This window comes from Spinacia oleracea, chromosome 5 (assembly GCF_020520425.1).
Source record: "Spinacia oleracea cultivar Varoflay chromosome 5, BTI_SOV_V1, whole genome shotgun sequence".
Lineage (NCBI taxonomy): Eukaryota > Viridiplantae > Streptophyta > Magnoliopsida > Caryophyllales > Amaranthaceae > Spinacia > Spinacia oleracea.
In genome coordinates, this window is record NC_079491.1 from 12599399 (window position 1) to 12623515 (window position 24117).

The 24117-nt window shown below is 36.2% G+C and overlaps 3 protein-coding genes across 6 annotated transcripts; all 3 read left to right on the plus strand.

Annotated features, from left to right (window-relative positions):
- The first annotated feature begins 166 nt into the window (after positions 1-166).
- Positions 167-12904, plus strand: LOC110789890 (uncharacterized). 3 transcript variants are annotated; one of them, XM_056827932.1, is made up of 10 exons: positions 167-341; positions 4393-4478; positions 7265-7356; positions 7437-7742; positions 9338-9487; positions 10019-10150; positions 10236-10367; positions 10744-10846; positions 11423-11784; positions 11890-12904. In XM_056827932.1, exons 1-10 carry the CDS (start codon positions 315-317, stop codon positions 12564-12566), a joined length of 2067 nt encoding a protein of 688 aa, XP_056683910.1. In that variant the 5' UTR covers positions 167-314; the 3' UTR covers positions 12567-12904. The 3 variants fall into 3 exon arrangements, with proteins under 3 accessions (XP_056683910.1, XP_056683911.1, XP_021850301.2); XM_056827933.1 differs by lacking the exon at positions 167-341 and adding an exon at positions 423-478; XM_021994609.2 differs by lacking the exon at positions 167-341 and adding an exon at positions 1563-2046.
- Positions 12905-13304: 400 nt separating this feature from the next.
- LOC110789891 (uncharacterized) lies at positions 13305-19204 on the plus strand. Its single transcript, XM_021994610.2, has 6 exons — positions 13305-13460; positions 13553-13640; positions 13732-13822; positions 17514-17598; positions 18330-18486; positions 18733-19204. Exons 1-6 carry the CDS (start codon positions 13419-13421, stop codon positions 18846-18848), a joined length of 579 nt encoding a protein of 192 aa, XP_021850302.1. The 5' UTR covers positions 13305-13418; the 3' UTR covers positions 18849-19204.
- A 473-nt stretch (positions 19205-19677) lies between these two features.
- LOC110789892 (pentatricopeptide repeat-containing protein At2g03380, mitochondrial) lies at positions 19678-22606 on the plus strand. 2 transcript variants are annotated; one of them, XM_056829162.1, is made up of 2 exons: positions 19682-20267; positions 20414-22606. In XM_056829162.1, exons 1-2 carry the CDS (start codon positions 20242-20244, stop codon positions 22101-22103), a joined length of 1716 nt encoding a protein of 571 aa, XP_056685140.1. In that variant the 5' UTR covers positions 19682-20241; the 3' UTR covers positions 22104-22606. The 2 variants fall into 2 exon arrangements, with proteins under 2 accessions (XP_021850303.1, XP_056685140.1); XM_021994611.2 differs by having other exon boundaries at positions 19678-22606.
- The last annotated feature ends 1511 nt before the right edge of the window (positions 22607-24117 follow it).

Sequence of the window (24117 nt, forward strand, 5' to 3'; positions counted from 1 at the left end):
GTCAAAAAGAGACATACTTTGAGAATTTAAATGTCTTTGAACAATATCTATGCAAATTGCTCTATTTTAAGATTAAAAATGAAAAAAAGGTAATGAAAGAAAAATAATTACCCTGAATATGTGGGGAAACGAATAAAAGCTAAAGAATCTACGAGCATAAAGAATCAGTACGACCCCACCACTTCCACCAGGCCACCAGTGGCGCGCACACACTCCTCCACTTCCATTACCACGCCTCCATTATTTTTTAACTCTTCATCTCTTTCTCTCTCTTTTCTCCGCTTGAGAAAAACATACCAAAAAGACAAACAAAAATGGGTGACCCACAGAATCCAAATAAGGTAAAGAACTTCAAAACCCCACTAATATTTTACTCAATTTCCCACTTTTTATTCCTTATACGGTACTTTTCTCTTTGTTAATTTATATTTTAAGCTTGGGTTTTTGTTAATTACTGTTCAATTTCGTCGCTAATACGGTACTTGTACTATCTACATTGCTAACTTCATGTCCATTTCCTCATAATTTGGGAGTTTTTTGCATTTCTTTTGCATTTTTTGTGTAAAATTTTGCATTTTCTTGCTTTTAAGTTTGTGGGTGCTTTAAGAAATTGAGCGATGATGTTATGCATGTGGGGTGAAAATGGGGTTTGCTTATTTGACTAAATTTATTATATTTTGTTAATTTTTCATAATTTGACTGCTTTTATCTTTTGTATAATTTGACTGATTTTCTATATTTTGGTGAATTTGCAATAGTTTTCTTGGTTAAACCTTCAACTTTGAGTGAGTATTTGGGGGAAAATTGGCTTGTAATTAGGTTTTGCTTAGTTTGATGATTTTGCATTTTCTTTTTATATTAGTTCACCCACACCCTTTACGGCATTCCTTAAAGTTCAGTCCCCACAGCAGCAATCTCCTGAGCTTTTTTTACAGTGTTCGGAAGGAATAAAGCTTAAATTCAAAGTGCAACTTGCTAGCAATAAATCCTCAGTTTCTTCTTTTTCTTTCCTTAAAAGCCCCACATCAGCAATTTTCTGACTTAAAAAATGATTTTTTATTGATAGGAGTCATAAGACATGGTAAATTGTAATGGGTTAACACTTAACACAGAAATCTAGCTTATGTTTTTATTTTCATTTTTATTTTTATTTATTAAGGCGAATCGGGTTGGGATTTTTATTATTGCAAATCAAGTTACGACAAAGCCATGGTAATGGGATAGTACATAACTCTAATCTCTTGCCTTTTTATTTTCGGATGAAAATCGAGTTGGGGAATTAATTGATGCAAATCTAGTTCCGGCAAAGTCACGAGGGCTTTGAGGGAAATAGTTCATACAAACATACTCTAAACCAACACGTATTTCTAGTTCATTAGTATATAATTAATACAAAGCAAGTACATTTTTATTGTTAATCTTCTTTTTTTACTGTACTTGGCGCCTGGGCCTTTTACTGCTCCTTTTAAATCACTTCGTGTGTTTGGCTTTTCTCTGATAGTTTGTGCTTTTGTAGAATGATTATTAAACTGGGTTTTAGTCTTTCTATGAAGAAACACAAGTATAAGGCCTTATTTGGTTGGGAAGAATTGGAAGGAAAAGAAAAGAAAGGAAAGTTAAAATAAGATTTCCTGTATTTGGTACAAATAATTATATGGGAAGTGAAAGGAAAGGAAGGGAATTGGAAGGAAAGCTCTTTTACAAAATTTTCACTTTCCTTTCCTCCCAAAATTGGAGGAATTCGGAAGGAAAGAGAAAATTAAAAACTGTCATTTATATTTCTTTTTCCTTCTCTTCCTTTCTTTCCTTTAAACCAAACACAGGGAAATTAAATCACTTTCCCTTCCCTTCCCTTCTTTTCCTTTCTTTTCCCTTCCTTTCTTTTCTCTTCCTTTCCTTTACTAATAATGAACCAAATAGGGCCTAAGTTGATTTGATTTGGCACTCATTATGTCTCTTTTTCCTCCTTAGATTGGCTTGCTTTCCTTCTTCGGCTTGTTTTAGCTTATGAGTTACTGGGAACTTGCATTATTGTTGCATCTCAAGGTTGATAAAATGTTTATGATGGCTCATTTACAGCCACTATATTTCTTTTCCAGTTATAAATTAGTTCCTAATAGAGATTATGTTTTCAAATACAAGTAGTTATTTGGTTTACTATTTTCGCGCTTCTTGCTAGCTTGGAGAATGGATAAGTAGCTTGATTGGTATATTTGTTTGATTAATTTGGTATTTTCATACTTGTTGCTTACTTGCTGTAGTGAAATTCTGTTTGGTTATATTATGTATGGCTTTCAACTGTAATCTGATTCTTCACAGTAGTTAATTTAGTTTGTCAATTCTTAAACGGCTCAACTGTTACATAGTAGGAGCACAACCGTTAAATTTTTTCATAAATGTTGATGAAGTGTTAGGTCACAAGATGAGATTGAAGCCTTAGGTATTATGTTTACAACCTAAGAAGTAGAAACAGAAGAATAACACAAACAGAAAATTGTGAGGAAGGGAATAAAGTTGTTGAGCAATGCTTTTTTTTTTTTTTTTGGTGCAAAAGAGTGGCACATGTTGAACAAATGAACAATGTCTATTTGAGCAGTAAAATAGTAAAAACTGGCTCATGGATTCTATCGTTTGATTTGATAGAATCTCTATGCATTGTTAGGCAGATAAACTCGATTTTCTCGTTCCTAAGCTGTTTATGTATAGTTGGTTTTGGATTTTGGTCTTGGTTCTAACACACAAATATTCAGATGAGTGTGTCATCCAACACTGTCTAATTTTTTTTCCCAGTAAGTTACCGATTTTCTTTGTAAGGGTGAGAGATTTTTATCATTTTTTCCTATTCTTTGCTTCCCCTGTCTTTCTTAGTTATTTATGCTCTATTTAGCATTGAAGGGCTTGCATGGATTTGCACCCACACGGATTTTCTGATGAGTTTGTAAGATGTATATTTTGCTTTTAATTGTTTAACTTGCATGAATTTTCTTATATGGTTTAGTTTCTCGTTCTGCTGAACTAGTCCACAAGTGTACCACTATACATGTACCACTTGCACGTTCCACAACATGGCTTTCTTTATGCTTCTTTTGTGTGTGTGAGCAGGGGGTAGCCAATTAGGTGTCAGTGATCTTACGGCCTGTTTGATAGCCGGTAATAAATTGTAGGAATGAGAATAAATCTAAGTGTTATTTGGCAACAAATAACATCACGATATTCATGGTAATGAAATTTTGTTTCAAACTTGGTGTTTTTCTTCATAAATCTGCATTCCCACCTAATACCACTCCTCATATGATAATGGATGGTAATGGAAATTTATGAACAAAAAGAGATAATTTTGAGTGAACTAGCATTTCCATGAAGAATGAATATTGATTTTCCTTACAAATTTACATACAAATTTATTCTCATTGACACTATTTATGGCCGGCTACCAAACGGGCCGTTAATGTTTTTGGAAGCTAAATTCTTTTACTCAGTCAAATAGCCATATCGTCAAGTTTGAAACTCGGTATCAACTATCAACTCTACATGTGTATAGATAGGAATGGAAGCAGAATTGTACCTTGATTATGCTATTACTTTTCGTTTTAAAGAGATAGACACTTTTGAGTTTTGCTTAATTTGCTGATGTTATTCAGTTTTGTTACAATGTGATGCTTGTATGAGTTTTTAGATTCCCATAAACTGTCATCTTCTTATTTGGGCTACTCCTTTTGAATTCCATGAACAGACCATCATGTATACAATTGTCTTGAGGGTTAGTGGTGATAACTTGCAGTGCGTGGTCTCGATATACGCATTTAATTGGGATTAGTGTAGCGTGAAAGGTCCTTTGGCCATCTGTTGACATTAATGAAACATACACCTTTCGTCTTGGATTTTCCCATGGTCTTATTGGTCCTTAAATCCTTCATATAGCTTATTTGATCACTGTATGTGAAAAGCATTTGCAGTTTGTTGTAACCACGGTGAGTGAAATTACCTATGAAATACAAAGTTCATCTACTGACATGGCCAAATTAGAGGAGTTGTGGTCTCATAAAGTACTTGTTTCATTTGTGAATAGTTGTTTACTTCATAGTTTAACTTCATGTATGATAACTGTAACGGTGTAACTTGGTGAAGCACATAAATCATGCATGATAGCCTTGCTTTAGCTTATTCTTATGCCTCTCTTTGGCACAGATCTATATTGCACTGATTAATATGTAAAAATGCTAATAGTCAAATTATTTTTGTGATTTTGCAAAAGCCGCTAGTTAGGATTGATGATCCTTGGTGTTACAAACTGACTAATTATGGGCATTACATCCTCTAAGAAACAATTTTAGAGAGAGCTATGTGGATTAGGGACTTAAGCTCTGCAGCTTCTGCTCCTCTTATGTGCAGGACAAACCATGTGAGATATGTGGGCGTGTTGGCTGGGTAGAACCCCTCACTGTTTGCTCCAAGTGCAAAGTAACTCGTGAACATCGGTACAGTAACTACCCCTTCCAATTATTGCAGTTTTTTGTCGTTGATTGTATGTGTCACTATTTTGTTTTTGATGTTAAATCATATATTTTGGTTTGATTTTTCAGTTCCTCTCTTGCATTGCCTTTCTTCACAGCTTATGATTTCTTTTTCTTATCTGAAAGAATATGTTTCCTCTGTTTGGAAATAATTGTCGTATATACTATTTTGGGATTCAGAAAAAAACTTTTCCCTTTCCAAAACTAAAAATGGTTTATGGGTTGGTCTCAAAAAATGCCTACTTAATTGAGTACCGGGATTGACCCAAATATTATAAAGAATCTTTTAGTGTTACCATGCCATATTATCAAATATGCGGCAATGTAACAACTATTTCTGGATGAAGGAAGTGCCTTTTGGTTTAGCCTTGTATATCAAACGAGGAAGTTATCAAATCCATTCGATACTTAACTTTTGTATAAAGGTTTGTTCTTTATGTAAAAGCAACAAATACCTCTTAAAATTGTTTATTGGAATAATTTATGATAGTATCATTGGTCGTTTGGTGTTATCAAATTCTTAGTACTTCAACTTTAAGTTTTGTTGTATGAAGTCGTTGGGAATATGTTAAGCATTTTCCATATATTAATACGTCTTGATGGAGAGTGTTGGAATCTTCCAGAAAATGGTCTTTCCCCCCTTGTGCTCCCTCTTCCTATTGGCGTGTCATTATTTAACTGCAGCAAGCTTTAGTCGAAACCTTATCTTAAGCAATGGTGAACAACTCACGATGTTGTAAAATCACTATTTTGAGCAGCAAGCCAGCTACACACTCGTACAATTAGGGAGCAAGGTTCTTGGATAGACTATTGGATGATGAAACAGATGGTCATAGATGACTTTGGATGATGAATGGAGTTTTCTTGAACAAATGGTCATAAATGATTTTGGATGATGCTATGCATTGCATGTGGATAAAACTTATATTCTGCTTGTTGTCTTAGGATAAGCATGCAGGCCTAGTAATGTGAATACCTTATTTGGGGGTGCGAAGTTCTGAAGTTCATGTAGGGTTAGCTAGATGCCTAGATCTCCTTTCAAAACTAGATGTTTGGTTATTTTGGAGAGGAAAGGTTGCAATTTCTAGTGTTCTAAATTTTTGTATTTCACCTAGTGTCAATCAGGACATGCATGAGTTGCATTGCTAGTAAACTGCGAATGTGAAACACATAAGTGTCTGATAGTTGTTTGCAGCTCCCTCAGTTTCAATGCTAAATGAGTTAAGGCTGAGGTGCAAAGAGGATTTTTTTTAAAATTAAATAAATAATACTCCTTATCTGGTAGTAGGCCCGTTTGACTGTTTTCTATAAGCATTTAAGAGGAATCATGGGTGCTCCTAAATAGAAAATTTGGAAATCAATTTCAAAACCATCTTTATTATGCACGCGTTCTTAATTTCCAGAAACACCGAACAATTTGTGTTTTTTAGTAAAACTGTTTTTTCATTTTGTTGCAATATTTGGAGAGTATTTGTTGTGTTTCGTAAAGAGACAACTCTGAATTAATATTTTCGTTCATGTCCAGTAATGTTTACCTCAGACGTGTAGGAGGATAATTTCTTAAAAATTGCCATTTAGGTGATTTTTGGACTATCAAGGGAAAATGGTTGTTGCCAATGGGGAAACAGTATCGAAGTTTCATTGAAAGACACTGTATTAGGTGGTTTTCTTCTTTTTTAAAACTGTATACAGTAAAGGAGGTTTCAGACAATTACCCTTTTCTGGGCACACTGGTAAATGGAGGCTTGTTGAAGCCAACTACATTTTCTTTTTGTCTGGTGCTCAGAAATATTTATAATTTTGACTTTCTGGATGCTGACCACCTCTTGTTATTGTCATTTGCAACCTTTTGGAGGCATATTGGAACTGAGAATGATAATTCCAGTAGCTGAAACAATTTTAAACTTTAACTACTTTGATAAGTAGCCATGAATTTAGGCCCATAACTATCGGTTTACATTGCCAAGGCTTAGCAGTGGTTTGAGATGAGTAGCACATATATTTCTTGATTATCGTCAAAGGGAATACGGTCTTTGATTGTTGCGTATTCCCATTTATATTTTGAAAACAATTTCTTTTTGGTCTATTATTCTTTCCTTAGTGGATGAATTCTTTTATGATGATGTCTTGTGAAGGACGGAAGGAGCAATCTTCTTCGACAAGAAACTATAATTTTTATTACAAAATTTAATGTAGAGTTCCCCTTTGACTGTTGCATCATGCTTAATTGATTTGAGCTGCATGTCTCTCTGTTAGTAGGAAATAGGGTTCTACTGAAAAGATAGGATAATTGCTGAGGTTGACTTCAGAACCTACTTTACTTGTGATATGGTAGTACGGTACCTCATGTTGTCTTCAGTGTTGGAATTTCAATTCCTCAACATCGTTTTGTGCTTTTTTCTACTTTTCACTGCATGCACATCAATTACCTGGAATATAGCATCGATTATTATCCCTCAATATTGCTCATGATGCTTGAGCTAGAAAGACTAGGTTTATGTATGGTCTTTCTTATACTTCCTGTACATGTTTGGTTAGTAATTTGTTGGCGACCTTCGTACATTGATTCTCACATCTTCATGAACATGAAAAAAAGAGGGGGGAGGGTGGGGGGGTGTTGTTGATGGGAAAAGTATGCCTGTCCTTTTAAGGATAACTTAAAGTTTATTTCAAGGTCAGTTTCTATTCTGTTGAATAAACTGCTATTAAATGTTAGCTTTTTGATACTAATTTGTTTCCTGATATTCCAGCTATTGCATGAGAGTAGCATATAATGGTGACCAAGAAAAATGGGTTTGTGAAGAATGTGACTCCTCCAATCAGATACCTTCAGCAAAACCGGGTATCTTTTTGAATTTCTGGAAATATCCATACACATTTTTTAAGATTTCTAGCAATGACTTATTTGTTCTGATGTTGCAGCTTCAAGCAAACAGCCTAGTGGCTCAGGGATCAAACTTATGATGAAGAAGCCCCCTCCAAAGGTGCAGTATATAACACCTGAGGAAGCAATTGGCCTAGAATCCGGAGCAATGAGAAGCAACTTATCTCCACCAAATATATCCCAGTTTAGGCATAGGCCCTCAGCGAACAAGCGATCATCCACCCCACCTGCAAAATTCACAATAAAACCAAATCCTCCAGTTGGGCCTTCAGGACGCAGAGATCCCCTGAATGACCGGAGTATGCCCAATGGTTCAAAAGATAAAAATGTTTCAGCTTCTACTGGTATGAGCCTCAATTTAAGTTTACTTCCATTTTGCGAATTTTCCTGGAAACTATGCCTGTTTTTTCTTTTTTGAGGAGGGAGGGGGGTGAATCTTGAACTTTTGTTACCAGGCAATAGTTAGATGGAATTTGAAATCTGTACACAATTGCTTTTGATATTCAAAAAGCTACCGGCAAGAGGGCAAGAATTATGTGAATTACTCAGAATCCCCCAACTCTCGTGGTAGAGGAACACATAATGAGTTAATGACTGTACATACTGGAATAAATGGTTAGAATCTTTATATAGAAAACAGGCATGGGGGAGGGGAATTGCATTAAATGGCTTGCACTGTTTTATGATATTTATATGTCCAATTCACTTTAGACTTCCAACTTTTAAGTTCCTTAATTAGGCATTTTTGCTGTATTGGTACCATTTTCACCCTGGAAAACTTTTAACTTGTAAAACAAAGGAAATCCAAAGAAAGATTTTACAGAAAAGAAAGATTAATCAAGGCTCTAAATTGGTAGTCAAATGATAAAGTATTACTTCCACAAATTCGAATTTTGATTTCAGACTATGCTCCCATCCAAGTGAATTGACTACCAGCTGCGAACCTTAGGGACATAAGAAAATGGATGATGTAAACTTGTACAGGTCATGTGTAAATTTACTGTAACTATAGTAAACCTTATTCACCTAAAACTGTTTTTATGTAAGTGACTCACAAAGACAAAGATTTCACTTTGCCTCTCTCTATCTCGAAGAGCCAAAACAAAATCTCTTATTTTCTGTTGAGCAGTAGTTCGAGTAAGTCTTCAATGTGTATGTGTATGTGTAAGCATTATTCTAGCTATCTTTGGAGTGGCCTCTTTAGGTATATTAGGAGACTTGGATGAGTCTGTAAAATACACAAGATTTGCCAAAGATTTGGTTTGTGCGGTTTGGTGGGATTTAGGACAAAGAAGTTGCTTTGGAGAAATGCGGTGGTGGCAATCCTCTGATAGTATTTGTCTGGAAAGGAGTGGCTGCATCTTCAACAGTGTTACTGTTCTTCGTGACTATTGTGAGCATCTTTATTGGCTTAGGAGGCTGGGGTTTTCCCAAATTATACGATAGGGGTAATACAAAGTAGCTATGCCAATTTGTAAAGTTGTCATGTGTTTCTTTGTGAGTACACGTTGTTCTCTTGCTGTATCCCCCACCTTTTTTTCTTTTCTTTTTTAGCTATGTTAACATATAAAATTTTGTATTTGTGATCATGTAACTAAGAATTGTGAATTGGCCTCTCTTTTTTCTCTTTGTTTTATGCCTTAGTGAGATGAATTGGTGAAAAGCAAGTTTCATTACTCATGAAGAGTTAAGTAAATATATCTAAGCTGTACCTAGTTTCTTTTTGCTGATAAAGTTTTATGGGAATCCCATAAAAGTCTCATCTACTTTCTGTAATGAATCAAGTATTTGCGTAGATTTCTTGTAGAGTTTTATGGGAATGCCATAGAAGTCACAGCTAAGATTCTTTCACCTAGATTTTCTTGTAGCATTTGCGTAACTGGTCCAAAATTTACTGTTCAAGCCCAACGCTCAACCTGTCTTCATGAGCTTTTTTCAGATGGATCTGCACGGAAACATTATGGGGAAAGTCCAACTGCTAAGCGCGTGACTTTTGAGAAACATCCCAAGATTGGCGTGGAGAGAGATAATATCAATCCGGGCCATACTTCTGTACAGTTAAGCCAGTGTTTGCCTGCTATAAGTTCAGGTACATCTATGCTAAGACGCAATTTAATTCTGACTAAACCAGATGATATATCTTCGAAGTTGCTTATATGAAGTTATTTTAAAAATTTCTTACTGGACGTGCTTAGTAATCAATGTATAAAAAGGCTCAAGGCGCAACAAGGCGATTTGGAGTTCCCAGCGCCTTAGGCGTGCCTCGGTGCGCCTCATTGAAGTGATGCGCCCTAATAAAAAGTAAAAAAAAAAGTGAAAAACTGGTGTGTTCCTTGGTAGGTGCGCCTTTTTGCGCCTCAAAGTGCGCCTCATCGAAATCGCCTCGCCCAGACAATAAAAGGCGCTGGCTCCAATCGCCTTGCGCCTCAGAGCCTAAGGCGCGCCTTTTTATACACTGTTAGTAATATCCCTAACCTTATAAAAACTTTCTTTTGCTAGAATTCATTAAAAGCACGGCCAACCTTTGATTCTTACCTATTTTCTTCTCTTAGCTTTATTATTTAGCATTTTTAGCTAGCCAGTGCAATATTTAAACTTTCCCTCTTGAACTTTGTTTCAGATGGACATGCACAGCAGCCTTGTATAAAAACTCCAACCAGTAAGCGTTTGCCTGATGGAAAACTTTCTAAATATGATATAAGTTCAGGGCATACTTCTCAGTTAGTCCAGCCTTTTCCTACGGCAACTTCAGGTATGTCTATAACTATATTTTTAGCATTTCTAGCTAGCCAATGCAAAATATATTTCTCAACTTTCCCTCTTGACTGTTGTTTCAGATGGATGTGCACAACAACCCTGTATAAAGACTCCAACTGATAAGCATTTTCCTGATGGAAAACTTCCTAAAGATGATATAAATTCAGGGCATACTTCTCCGTTACTCCAGCCTTTTCCTACTGTAACTTCAGGTATTTCTATAACTTTTTGTTTGTTTAGTACTCATGTGTAAATTGTTTCTAATTAAAGCAGAGGTTTGTGTTTGAAAATGTTTATTATAAAGTCACATCAAGTTTTTCTTTTGAATGATAGTGATTATATAAGTCAGCACTGTGATTCACAGATCTCCGACCTGTATTTAAACACTTTTTTTGTAAATATATATATATATATATATATATATATATATATATATATATATATATATATATATATATAAAGAATCTGATTTACATACATCTCTAACCAAAATAGTTTTAGTTTATTAATTGCTTTGCAAACATTTCTTATAAGCTGTCCCATGCTTCAAACTGATTTATCTGATAGTTTAAAAATGTGCTTGAGCAGTAATTGATGATGTTTGTACTGGGGTTCAGCAAAAGAAAATTGATTCTAAGGAGTGTGAGTCTCTGAGGGATACCGGGGTGCTTGCAGCGTCTCCGACATGGAAGTGAGTTACACAAACTTTTGGTATTTTGAAGATACATTTGTCAACTAGGAGTAAGGCGCATTGATTTCTTTGATTTCACCTCTGCAGCCTGTTTTTACATGTACAATCTTTTACTTTTTAGAAGTGCAATTGGAGATAGGAGTGCAAAACTATTCAATAGCCAATTTTAGCAGATGTTACTAAATTATACTTTCTTGATTTATTTGTTGTTGCAACGTTTTAACTTTTATACTATTCACACAACATTCTTTGACTATCTTTGGTGATTTATACTTAAGAAAAAATAGTCATATGGGGTCTTGTTAGCTTCGTGTCAATGTGTACTTTCAAAAATATAAAATTTTCAGTCTTTTACTTATTCTTAGTTAAAAATATTTATGGTGTGGTATGCTTTGGCAATCGTGAGAATAGAAAAGTTGCAATAAAAAATAAACAAAGGAAGTAGCTGATATACTACGTGTGAGTTAACATTATCTTGGAGATGGCTTTCTAAGGTGTAATTGTGAGGTCGTTTTATTTGGCAACTCTTCATTTTACCTGCTGTATTTGTTCTTTCAAATCTTGTTGCTTTGACAGGGGAATTTTTAAGATCATAAATGATGTGAAGCAGCGTCTGATATTTGAGGATATTCAGGCACGTCTTCCTTGTAAGGTTCACAGGAAAGTGTACGACTTGTTAAGAAAATTTCCCGAGATACTTTCATTTGAAATGCTGCCTCGTAAGGACTTCTGGGAAGATATTTTTCAGGAAGTTGGCCCTAGTGAGCTTGACATTGGCCTATACTTTCTCTCATCTAGGATGTCCAATTTAGGAGAACAAAGTTACTGTTCCCTTTTGGAGTACCTTGATAAGCATGATTTTCTCTTGAAATCGACGTACTTTGATGAAGTGGAGCTGCTTGTGTTTTCTTCTATACATTTGCCAGTGGATTCCTGTAGTAAGCTTCGTCCTTACTCCTTACACTTTTATGTTCTTTTACAACTACATCTCTCCATTTTATTGATTTTTTTTTGGTTTCCTCATATTCTTTTGGGTATTGCAGAAATAAATCAAAAGCATTTCTTGTGGGGACTATTCCGCCCGTCTAAGGATAACATTGTCGTTTCTGAACCATCAGAGTCTGGTGTAATGGTTGATACTCTCCATTCTCAAGAGCATGAAGCGAAATACATGGATATAGACATGCCAGGGCCCAGCAACGAGGTCAAACCATTGCCAAAAAGCGCAGGGTCTCCTATCATTTTCACCTCTGATACATCAAGGGTACAACAGTCATTGTCAGAAGAGCATGAAGCCGAAGACATGGAGATAGACATGTTAGGGGGAGAGGAATTTGGTATTGACAGGGTTGTTCCAAAATCCACTGAGAATTCTTCTGGGAATCACACAGAAAGTGAAAATAGAAGTTCTGAACCATCAAGGGCAGAGTCTGGTATTACAGTTGATGCTCCCCGTTCTTCTGACATTAAGCAGGTACAACAGCCAATCTCAGAAGTGAAACCATCGGCAAAGAGTGTAGTATCTCCTGTCAAGATTGTTAAAAGAGACTGTACTGGTGTGGCCATGGAAGCATCTCCTTCTTCCTCACATGTAGAGAATGAGGGATTGGAATTTGAGAAAGAACTGCAAAGGAATTTTGATTGGTTTGCATCACTGGTACAGGTAAATGAAGCAGGCCTTTTGAAAAGGGATGTCAAGGTAGAGGCTGATGCCTCGTAGTTGTCGCAGATCATCTGATGAACATTAACATCTTGAAGTAGGTCAGGTCAATACCAGAAATGTACATTATACAAGAAACTTGTGAGCTAATTGTAGCAATTATTGTGGATATAGGACAGAAACAGCTTGATTTCAGTAAAAAAAAAAAAAAAGGAATGACAGATGGCTACCAGAAATTTAATTTCCAGTGAAGGTCCAATGTATCTGTTTCTTATTTTTCTTGGTCAATACTAGCAATTTTGCTGGATATGTATTCCTGTACTCAATGCAATGAATTTGGTTTCATTTATCCTCCTTTGGGTAGAAGATGAAATTCATTTTTAAGTTTGGATTACAAAGGAACTTTTAAAGTTAAAGAGAAAAGAATGAACCTACATGTTACAATCCTAGCAGATTCTGACTCTAGTTTATATGAAAAATGAACTTACATTTTAGGATAAATATTCTTGCACGGGCATGTACTTTATTTATACTTTCAACTTGTAAAAGTTTCGGTAGGAGTTTTTTGAACTTGAGACTCCGATATCATTAATGATTTTTGTTGCACATACAACTATAGTTGGTGTTGTTTTGGTTATTAGTCAAACGTTGTGTCGTTGGACGCACCCAAGTCATACTTGGTCTTGTTGAGGTAAATTTTGCAAACATTTCAATTTGAAACTATTGGATAAAAAACTATTGAACTTGTTCCATATTATTGTCCGTTTTTTTTCATGTTTTTTAGAGTCATACTGCATATGATTTAGGAATTAGGATAAATTACTTAAATACAATTACGGACGGATCCCTACAGGCTACTTGTATTTGTTTATTTTGGAATAAGAATTTGACGCGAAGAATATTTATCCTAAAATGGCAGCGCCTGGAAAATGCATTTTTGTTTCAGGCTCCCCAGTAAGTCAGACTTTCCTTATTTTTTTTCCTTTTGTTTTTTAATCTAATTTTGTCAAAGTAGCTTAATTTCTGCTGTTCTTCATTGTGATTAGGGTGTGGGGAAGACAACTTTGATAATTAGAGTTTTGGAAAATCTGAGAGCTTCAAATCCCAATTTGAAGGTCCAAGGTTTCTATACTCGTAAGTTCTCAGTCCAAATTCTGCAAAAAAATTCGATTGAATTTGATCAAAATGGAAATTTTAGTGATGCTGTGATTGGGTATTTGGGAAGGTGAAATCAGGCAAGAAAACGAGAGGGTTGGTTTTGAGGTGATTACTATGAATGATCAAAGAGGTACTCTTGCTTCTATTAACAATCCCAGGTACAATCTTTAACTACCCTAATGATTTTATTGGATTTTGAACTTGTGAGTAAAGAGAACTATGGTGGAGAGCGATAATTAATGTAGACAGTAGACGAGATTTGAAACCATGTCTTGGTTTTTAATCAACTAAGCTGGTTGGCATCCACGACTTTTGAACAACTTTTTTTGTGATCTTATTGTGATAATGAATGTTTATATGCTTATGATTTGCATATTGAGGGTTTGAACTTTGAAGGAGTGAGAATGTAAGATATGTCATTCACTCATTCATACTAGGTAATGGAGGAATTTAGTCTAATTATTTCAATTAGTTGAGCAAGTTTTTCTTTTGGCAGAAGAAGAAGTGGAAAAACAAAGACAAGTCCCTTTTTCTAGCGGAAATGGCTAGAGAGTATGGGCTCTAGTAATATAATGTCAAGGAACTTTAGAGATACTGAAAAAGTCTAACATATGAATAATACTAAGGATATCCTTGAGACCTTGATCATGGATTGTATTTCCACATTTGTTAACTGTTGTTGTTGGAAGGCCTTCACCAGTTCAAGCAAGTCGGTGTACACATTAATGCGTGTATAGTCAAACTGTAGTTCTCTCAAGCTTAGCCACAATGCCATTGCCTCTGCCTATAGCGAGCTGTTTGCTAACATATGCTGCGACCCTGGAAATAAAAACATGTCGTTGTTTGTAGCTGCCCATCCCGCACAGTCCACACCTGTTTTTCTTATTATTGCTTTTCTTCCACGAACCATCACTCTGTAAGAAAATTTTGTTGGACCATGAAATGTTGCCTCTGGACCAATCAGGGGGTAATGGCTGGTGTGCAGTTGTTGGCCAGGGGATTATTCCTCTCAATTTCCAAATGTTGTTCGGCACCTCCCTAAATTGTCTGAAGTAGCTTGAATAAGGAGATTCGGTTTCACACCTCTGAAGAGAATCTCATTTCTATGCTTCCATATACGAAGTACTCCACAAAGTTGAAATGAACCATATCATTTTCTCTTCTCTATTCTCAGCAAAATTCCACAAGTATCTGATATAGTTCTTGAGAATCTTGACCCAGTTGCTAACTGAAACGGTAGCATCCTCTATTTGTAAACCCAACTGACTAGCTCGTCATGATCTCTGAACAAATAGGCAATCTCTGAATAGGTGACCCGGAGTTTCCTCTTTAGAATTGCAAACTTGGCAAGTGACATCCAAATTCACCCTCTTGACTTGAGGTTGGTACACGAAGCAAAAGCCTTGTTCTTTAATTTCCACAAAGTATCTTCCATCTGGGGAAAATTTTCATTTTCCAAAATACTTTCCAGAACTTTACACTATCCCCTGCTCCTAGCCAACGTCCTTGGTAGGAAACTGTAACCTGACTTAACAGAAAAAAAATTGCCAGAGAAAGAGAAACTCCCGCACTCTTTATCATCTTCCTGGTGATCCTTGCTAATGTAAAATAGCTAGGATCCATCTTGCTTCTGTTGGATTAAACAGGCTCCTCACTCTTAATCTTCCAAATACTGTCATCATTTATCAAATCAGCCACCTATTTAGCTATTGTCTGCACCGGATTTCCTCGCTAAGGACCCGGACATCTCTCTCAATTTCAATTATTGAACCCCGTCTCCTAGCTTCATCTTCGTGCCCTGGTTCAGAATTTGAGCTGCTTTAAACATGCTTCTATAGCCCCAAGAAGCCAGACCTCGTTTGCTAGTAATTCTGGCTTTAGTAATCGGAGACTCCTTGTGCTTCCCTGAAATTATGCTGTTGACAGGAAGTTGTGGGTTGTTGTGGAATGTGGATTCTCCAGGCCTGCTTTTACACTAGGGATGAGTTCAGATGCTACAAATTTCTAAGACCTAAGCCTCCGACATTCTTGTGCTGTTCTAATTAAATTCCTGTTTCCAGTAGATTGACTCTTTTTTCCATCGACATTGTCCACCAAAACTTTGTGAACATACTAGAAATCTGGAGGAGATAGAGTCCCATAACATAAGAAGCCATGACCACAATTATGCTGCTAATGAGAATGAGTTTACCTGCTTGTTTGCTTGAATGAGGGTAAGAAATTTCCAGGAGGAGATTTTCCTACTTATTTTTCGACCAGAAAATCAAACTTTGAAGAGGCTCTTCCATCCACATCCGTTGGACAACCTAAGTAGATACCAAATGCCACTGTCTTTCGTCCCTAGAGGTTTCCTCATAAACCTCAGGAACCGCTTAGGTGTATTAAGGAGAGAAAATAATGAACGATTTCTCTAAACTAACCATCTTGCCTAAAATCAAACTGAATTTGTTGAGAGTTTCATGAGGAAACTACAGGCGTCCGGGGTTGCATTGAAAACAGAAGTTCATTATCTGCAAAGAGGTGATTAATTCTTGGTGATCTACGACCTATTTCCAGCCCCCTGAACCATTTTCCTCGAAAGAACCTCCATGCACAAAATGACAAGATAGGGGGACGAAGAGTCACGACACCCTGTCGGAGGCCAAACCCTGGCTTGTAAAGGTCTGAGACCTCGCCATTAACAAGTATTGAGTAAGAACCTTTGGTAATGCACTCTATAATCCTTTCGACCCAGTTGTTGGGGAAGTTGAAATCCTTCAGAACTCTCCTGATGAATTCCCACTTTATCGTATCATAAGCTTTGTTTAGGTTTATTTTTAGTATACTTGCAAAGTCTCTTCCCTTCTTCCTTTTCTTCACAAACTGCATGAACTCATGTGCTATCAAACAATTATCAATGAGCAGCCTTTCTGGCACAAAAAGCATTCTACCAATGATATCAATCATGACTTTCTTCATTCGTAACACAAGACATTTGGGAAAATCTTGTAAAGAGTTTTGCAAAGGCCAATAGGCCTAAACTGAGAAGCACTATCAGGTCTAAGGACTTTGGGGATAAGGGCGATGAAAGTCTTATTTGACCCTGAGAGCATGTGTCCCCCTGAAGAAGAAAAAACTTATGACTGTGTTGCAGACTTCATTGTTTATGTTTCCCCACACTCTCTGAAAGAACGCTGGAGGAATCTCATCTGGCCTTGGATATTTAAGCTCCTGCATGCCGAACACTACCTATTTTATATCATCATTTTAGTTTAGCAAGTTATTACCATGTTTAATTGGCTTTGCAAATCCAGTTGAGGTATGTATATGCGTTTCTTTTTTTCATTTTTGTAAGATATTCCTTAGTTTGAACTTGTTTAGTGAAATAGGCAAATGGTCAACTTTGGTTTGAAATTCTCGGGGTCTTCCATTGCTTGATTTTGTTTTGATTTCAACACCAATGGCTTCTTAGTTGTTTGAATATGGTTTCAAATAGTCGAATTCCTGTAATTCCGAAAGCGTGCAATAATCAATCATTCTATCTAAGATTCTCTGCTATTTAAATCAGTGAAACACATGTATGGACACTAGATAGCCTATTGTCCACTTTACTTACTGTAGTTACCAATACTTGATTCTCATCCATGAATGAGAAGAAAAGAGATTTCCGTGTTCTCTGACTTCCTTGTGAAATTATTGTTTGATGATATTGTGCTCCTTATCTCACCAATACTGCCAACTGTCTGTGTATTTATTATGTTCAACTCTGGCTTTAATGTTTGCTGAAGAATTTCCCTCTGTTACTCTGGAGTAGTCTGGCCTCATGTAACAATGCCTTCCACATCTAACACGATTTTTTTTCTCCGACAGCCCCGAATCTGCGAGGTGGCCTACTGTTGGAAGATATCGGGTGGATATAGCTTCGTTTGAAACTGTAGCTTTGCCGGAGTTGCAGGTATTTGTTTTCATTACAGAATAGAATAAGTCTAACAGAGTCGCCGATTAGATAGTTCTTGTAGCTCTGATTTTGAGAATTCTATGCTACTGAAATTGTATTTAGTAATATATTGCTTTTCATGTGACTGGTTTACTATTGTATTGTATTCACTAGGGGAGTGTGTGGTTTGGTGTAAAACGTTTTCCTGGACAATGATTTTCCCCTTTTCAATCATTTTCCGTTGTTTGTTATGGAAAAGGGTGTAAAACAATTTTCCAATAACTCTCTCAATAGTTGGAAAACATTTTCCATTTGAAAGGAAGGGAAACACTTTTCCACTTTTCCTCCTTACCTTCCTCTTCTCTCTTCACATCAATCCTCACCCATCTACTCCTATTTTCCTTTCTTCTATGAATTTCTTTGTAAGGAACCAAACAAATAATAACTATTTCGAAATTTTGTTTTTCCTTGGAAAACTGAAAACGTTTTCCACCAAACCAAACGGAATGCTAATGTAGGGAATTTCCCATCGTAGTATGCATTAGAAGCTAGCCTTGTATTTCAAGTGCGGACTCCGAAAACATTTTAAGATTCAGTCTTAAAATTTCATCAAGGAATTGAACAAGATACTCTATGAGTCTATGCTTTCGTCTCCCATAAAGACGTACTGTAATTTCATTTGGATATCTATTGGTGATCTCTTCTTTCTAGCTCATCCGAGTTATGACAACTAATTTCTGTCTTGTTAGATTAAAGAAGATACACACTTGTTTGTAATTGATGAAGTTGGAAAGATGGAGTTGTATAGTTCATCATTTCTTCCTGCAGTCTTGAGACTCTTGGACTCCAATATCCCTCTCTTGGCTACTATACCAATCGCAAGACATGGTCGAGATATACCCGGAGGTATGGCCGTTTGACACTCAACGACTTATGAGTCATATTAATGTCATTCCATTTATCAATGCATGTCTATATAATCCATTGTAGTTAGTCAATGCAACACGAGATTTTCGATTGTATGACTAACTCAGACTCTCTTCTATCCTTTATTCGTCATAAGTTAGTCAAAATAAAGGCGTTGTTGACTTTCCATGTTTGGAGAGTAGAAGTTCATTCAAAGTTGTTTCTTGACAATTTGATCGCGTGCAGTTGCAAGGCTGAGAAACCATCCCAGGGCAACCATCTACACGATTAACCCTAATAACAGGGATGCACATACGGAAAGGGTTTACTCTCATGTGGTTGATCTTTTCGCTAAGAATTAGAATCTACAGACATGTGAATATGCGACGGTGTCTTTAGAGATGGAAAATCGTGTTCGATAAGAAGCTCCAACTTAGTATTCTTTCATCCATTTTGTTACTCCGTAGAATATATGTTTATGTCAATTAATTGATGCATGTAAGCACTGAGCAGGGAAGTTAGACATTACGACTTTACGAGTTGTAGTTTTCTATGTGTTCTTGGGGCCTTGGTTTGCCCCACTTCAAGCATTTTGAAAATACTGAAGATTTGTTTATCGTTTATCACAACCTTCTTTTAGTCGCTCAATTTTGAAATCTAAAGAATTGTAAGTTGTAGAATTTTATCAATACATGGGGATTTATATGTTTACTCCGTATATATACAAAATATTAACAAAAATCAATGCAAGATTTTAAACTAGTACGATATACTTCTCTTGGTAATAGTTTAAATACTTATATTTTTCCTTATGAAGTGAACTTGCATTGATCTTTCGATATTGTAGCAAATTTTAGAAAATTTATACACTTGTTTTTTTTAACAAAAGAGGGTGAGTTTATCCCAAGTCTCCAGGGTGAGTCTGGAGTCTGAGTCTTGGGATAATATAATAAAAAACTACAAATCTCTATTTTTCTTTCTCCCACCAGATCAAATCATGACATATAAGAATAGATATATTATAATTTTAGAAGTTAGATGAGTCTGAGGTGAATCTAGGGATAACATGTAAAAATAGGGAGAGTTTTGTGTGAATCTGATATTATAAAGTACAAATTTTTATATAAGACGATTTTATACAAAAGACCACATTGGTGTCATATAAGTTAAACAATGAAATCAATTAGTTAAATACTGGAACTAATTAGTTAATACTAAAACTAATTAGTTACAGAAAAAATTAATGAAAAGTTGATGTGATAGAGTTTGAAGATGGAGAATTTGGAGGTAACTCACCGTGAGAACCGTGCAACAAAAAACAAAGAAAGTGTTTAGTTGACATGAGCACTTGAAACTTACTCCGTACTAAACTTCGAATGTCAACTTACGTGCAACCCCCAACTGACACAAACACACAACTGAATTCAAAAACCTACCCAAGTACGGAGTATCAGTTTCTTTCAGATTAATGGCGGTAAATTCATCTTCTTCAAATGATCATGAATCGATTGCTTTCTCAATTTTTGAAACAAATCCCTTCTTTCGTCACCAGATACCCACTTCAATGGAGGCCAATTTCTCTCTCCTCCCTCCCATTCCTTCAACCATCTCCCATGGAGTATCACACCACCCTCCAAAGTGAAACACCCCATCAAATTAAAGCTTCAACCCCAGCTTACCTTCTTCTGGGTACCTGCAAAACCCCCTCCTCTCTCCAAAAAGTGCATGCTTTACTCATTGTCCATGGCGTAGCTAATGACCTGCTTTTCCTCACCAAATTGGTGAGTTTGTATGGTTCCTTTGGTCAATTAAGGGTTGCACGTAAGGTGTTTGATAAAATACCAAACCCAGATCTTTATTCTTTCAAAGTTATGATTAGATGGTATTTTTTGAATGATTTGCATTCTGAAACGATTATGTGCTACAGGTGTTTGAGGAAATGCCTCAGAGAAACTGATGATATTGTGTTCTCTATTGTGTTGAAGGCTTGTTGTGAGTTGAGGGATGTTGGTGAGGGGAGAAAGGTACATTGCCATATTGTCAAGGCAGGGAGTCCTGATAGTTTTGTGCTCACTAGTTTGGTGGATGTGTATGCTAAGTGTGGGGAGATTGACTCTGCTCGGGGAGTTTTCGAAGAGATAGAGGATAGGAATGTTGTTTCGTGGACTTCGTTGATCACGGGTTACGTGCAGAATGATCTTCCTGAAGAGGGTTTGATTTTGTTTAATAAAATGAGGGGAAGTCTTGTTGATGGAAATCCGTATACATTGGGGAGTTTGCTGACAGGTTGTGGAAAGTTGGGAGCTTTGCATCAAGGGAAGTGGCTTCATGGGTATATGTTTAAAGCTGGTATCAATCTGAATTCCTTTTTGGCCACTGCACTTCTTGATATGTATGTCAAATGTGGGAGTGTTAAAGATGCTCGTTCTGTATTTGACGAGTTCTGTACTACTGATGACCTAATTCCTTGGACTGCTATGATAGTTGGGCACACTCAATGTGGTCAGCCTAATGAGGCCTTGAAGTTATTTGCAGACAAGAGGCAAGCTAATGTTTTGCCAAATTCCATGACAATAGCTAATGTACTCTCAGCTTGTTCTCAAATCAGGGACTTGAGTATGGGCATGTCGGTTCACTGCCTTGCAACTGTGCATGGTTTAGAAGATGCTGATGTCAAACACGCTCTCATTGATATGTATGCGAAATGCAACCTGATGAAAGATTCTTGGTATATGTTCAATACAATATACGACAAAAATGTGATTGCTTGGAATTCAATCATTTCAGGGTATGCTCAAAATGGTTATGCTCTTGAAGCCCTTAAACTCTTTCATCAAATGACTTTAGAATCCGTATCACCAGATGCAGTGACTTTGGTCAGCGTCATCTCTGCTTGTGCTTCTATCAGTGCTGTTAAAGTTGGTTCTTCTTTACATGCTGTTATACTCAGGGAGGGTTTGTCATCTGTTAACACCTATGTTGGCACGGCACTTCTAAATTTTTACGCCAAGTGTGGTGATGTGAGATGTGCACGTAAGGTTTTTGATGAGATGGGAGTGAAGAATGAAGTAACCTGGAGTTCAATGATTAGGGGTTATGGAATGCATGGTGATGGTGAGGAATCTGTTGCACTATTCAACAATATGTTAAAGGATAATGTGGAGCTTAATGAAGTCCATGTTACTGTTCTTTTATCAGCATGTAGTCATACAGGAAATGTCGGGGAAGGATGGAAATACTTCTCTTCTATCTGCCGGGAGCATAACTTTGAACCCTCAATGAAACATTATGCGTGTATGGTGGACATACTGGCTCGTGCAGGAAAATTGGAAGAAGCCGTAGACATCATGGAGAAAATGCCTATTCAACCAGATATCAGTGTCCTAGGAGCATTTGTTCATGGTTGTAGCCTTCATTCCCAGTTTGAACTAGGAGAAGCTGCAGCGCGGAGAATGTTAGAGATGCATCCTAATGAAGCTTGTTACTATGTACTTTTGTACAAGTTGTATGCTTCAGATGGAAGATGGGACAAGGCAAATGAAATAAGAAGTTTAATGAAGGAAAGAGGGTTGAGCAAGTCACCTGGGTGGAGTTCCTCTGATCGAGATGGTGGTTAATTGCAATCAGCTTCCTAACTTACAAGTATCCTCTCCTGGATGAAGATGGTATTTAATTTCTGCAGGATTTCTGACTGATTGTAAAATGACTAAGAATCTTTGATGACAATCTCTGAAGTTTGTTTGCCTCTGTCAGTATCACCGGAAACCATGTCGTAGTGTCATGTTTGCAGTGCAGCTGCATGTAGTAGAGTGAACCATCTTCATCCAGCTTTTAACCATTTTCAGTCAATTCCTCCAATGTTTGCGTCAAACGTGTAGGGGGGTAATTTCTTCTTCAAATTTGACATTTAGGTGATTTTTTTGGACTATCATGGGCAAAGGGTTGTTGCCGATGGGGAAATAATTAAAATCAAAGTTTCATTGGAAGACAATGAATTAGGCAGTTTCTTCTTTTCTAAAACTGTAAACAGTAGAGGAGGTTTCAGACAATTACACTGGTGAATTTAGTTAGTTATGCTTCAACTTTTTGAAGGCTTGTTGAAACCAATTACATTTTCTTTGTCTGTTGATCGGAAATACTTATAATATTGACTTTCTGAATGCTGAACACCTCTTGTTGTTGTCATTTGCAACCTTTTTGGAAGCTTGTTGGAACAAAGAATGATAAATCCAGTTGCTGAATTGGTTTTAAGCTTGAATTAATTTGATAAGTAGCCATTAATTTTGGCCCACAACTATTGGTTTACACTGCTAAGGCTTAGCAGAGGTTTGAGATGATTACCACATATGTTTCTTGATTGGTGTCAAAGGAAATAAGGTCTTTGATTGCTGTGTTATCCCATTTATATTTTGCATACAATTTCTTGTTAGTCTATTATATTTTGAGCTGGGTTTCTCTCTGTTGGTATCAAATAGGATTCTATTTGAAAAATTGGATGGAACATTTAATTGCTGAGGTTGACTTCAGAACCTACTTTACTTGTGATATGGTAGTACAATACCTCATGTTGTCTTTAGAGTTGGAAACTTTCTCTTCCTCAAAGATCGTTTTGTTCTGTTTTCTACTCATCAATTACATGGAATGTAGCGTCTATTATCATACTCAATATTGCTCATCTGTTCAGCTGGAAAGACTAGGTTTCTGTATGGTTTTTCTTCTATCTTCCTGTAGATGTTTGATTAGTGATTAATATCTTTTTAGTGATAACTTGAAAGTTTCTTTCAAGACCAGTTGCTATTCTGTTGAATAAACTAGTTTAATATTTAAATTGTTAACGTTTTGACAGCCCCATTAATTTGTTTCCTAATATTTTCAGCTATTGCACAAGAGTAGCATATGAAAGTGACCAAGAAAAAAATTGCATAATTTTAGTTAATTTTCGACTAATTCGTATTAAGAAATACCAAATTTATTTAAATTTTCAGTAATTTTGTAACAGTGACCACTTACTACAATTTCTAAATCCGACACTAAAACTAGTCCAACTGTCTTGCACATCTACTTTTAATAAGTATAACTGTTACATATTAGGTCAGTTGTATACTTGCATATGAACTGGATTCATGTAAATAAAACAGTTTAATTACATTTATGATCAGGATCATATAAGTTTGTTTATGGACCCTTGTGGAGATTCTGTAGGTTTACTATGCTGCTTGCAGGAGTAATGACTAATGACTAATGACTAATGACTAATGACTAATGACTAATGACTAATGACATGACTTGCTTTTTCATGGCATGGGTGTTTTCGGGTGTAGCTTTGATTGACACTTCACTTGATCGTCGTTCTTCCCTTCTCTTTCTAGTTAGCTAATCTTTGACGTAATGACGTGCGTTCGCCTTTCCTAACTGGTGTAATTCTATTTTCTGGCTCTTATGAATTTGGTTGTGTATTATTGTAGTTTCAAAGTCCTAAAAAATAAAATACATCATTAAAATCAATACTTAACAGAAATACTTATTAAATAAAATCCTCAAAACCTTTAATTAAATAAAATACATCATTGAAATCTATTACTTAACAGAAATCCTTATTAAAACGTTCAAAGCATAAATAGATCATCTCAC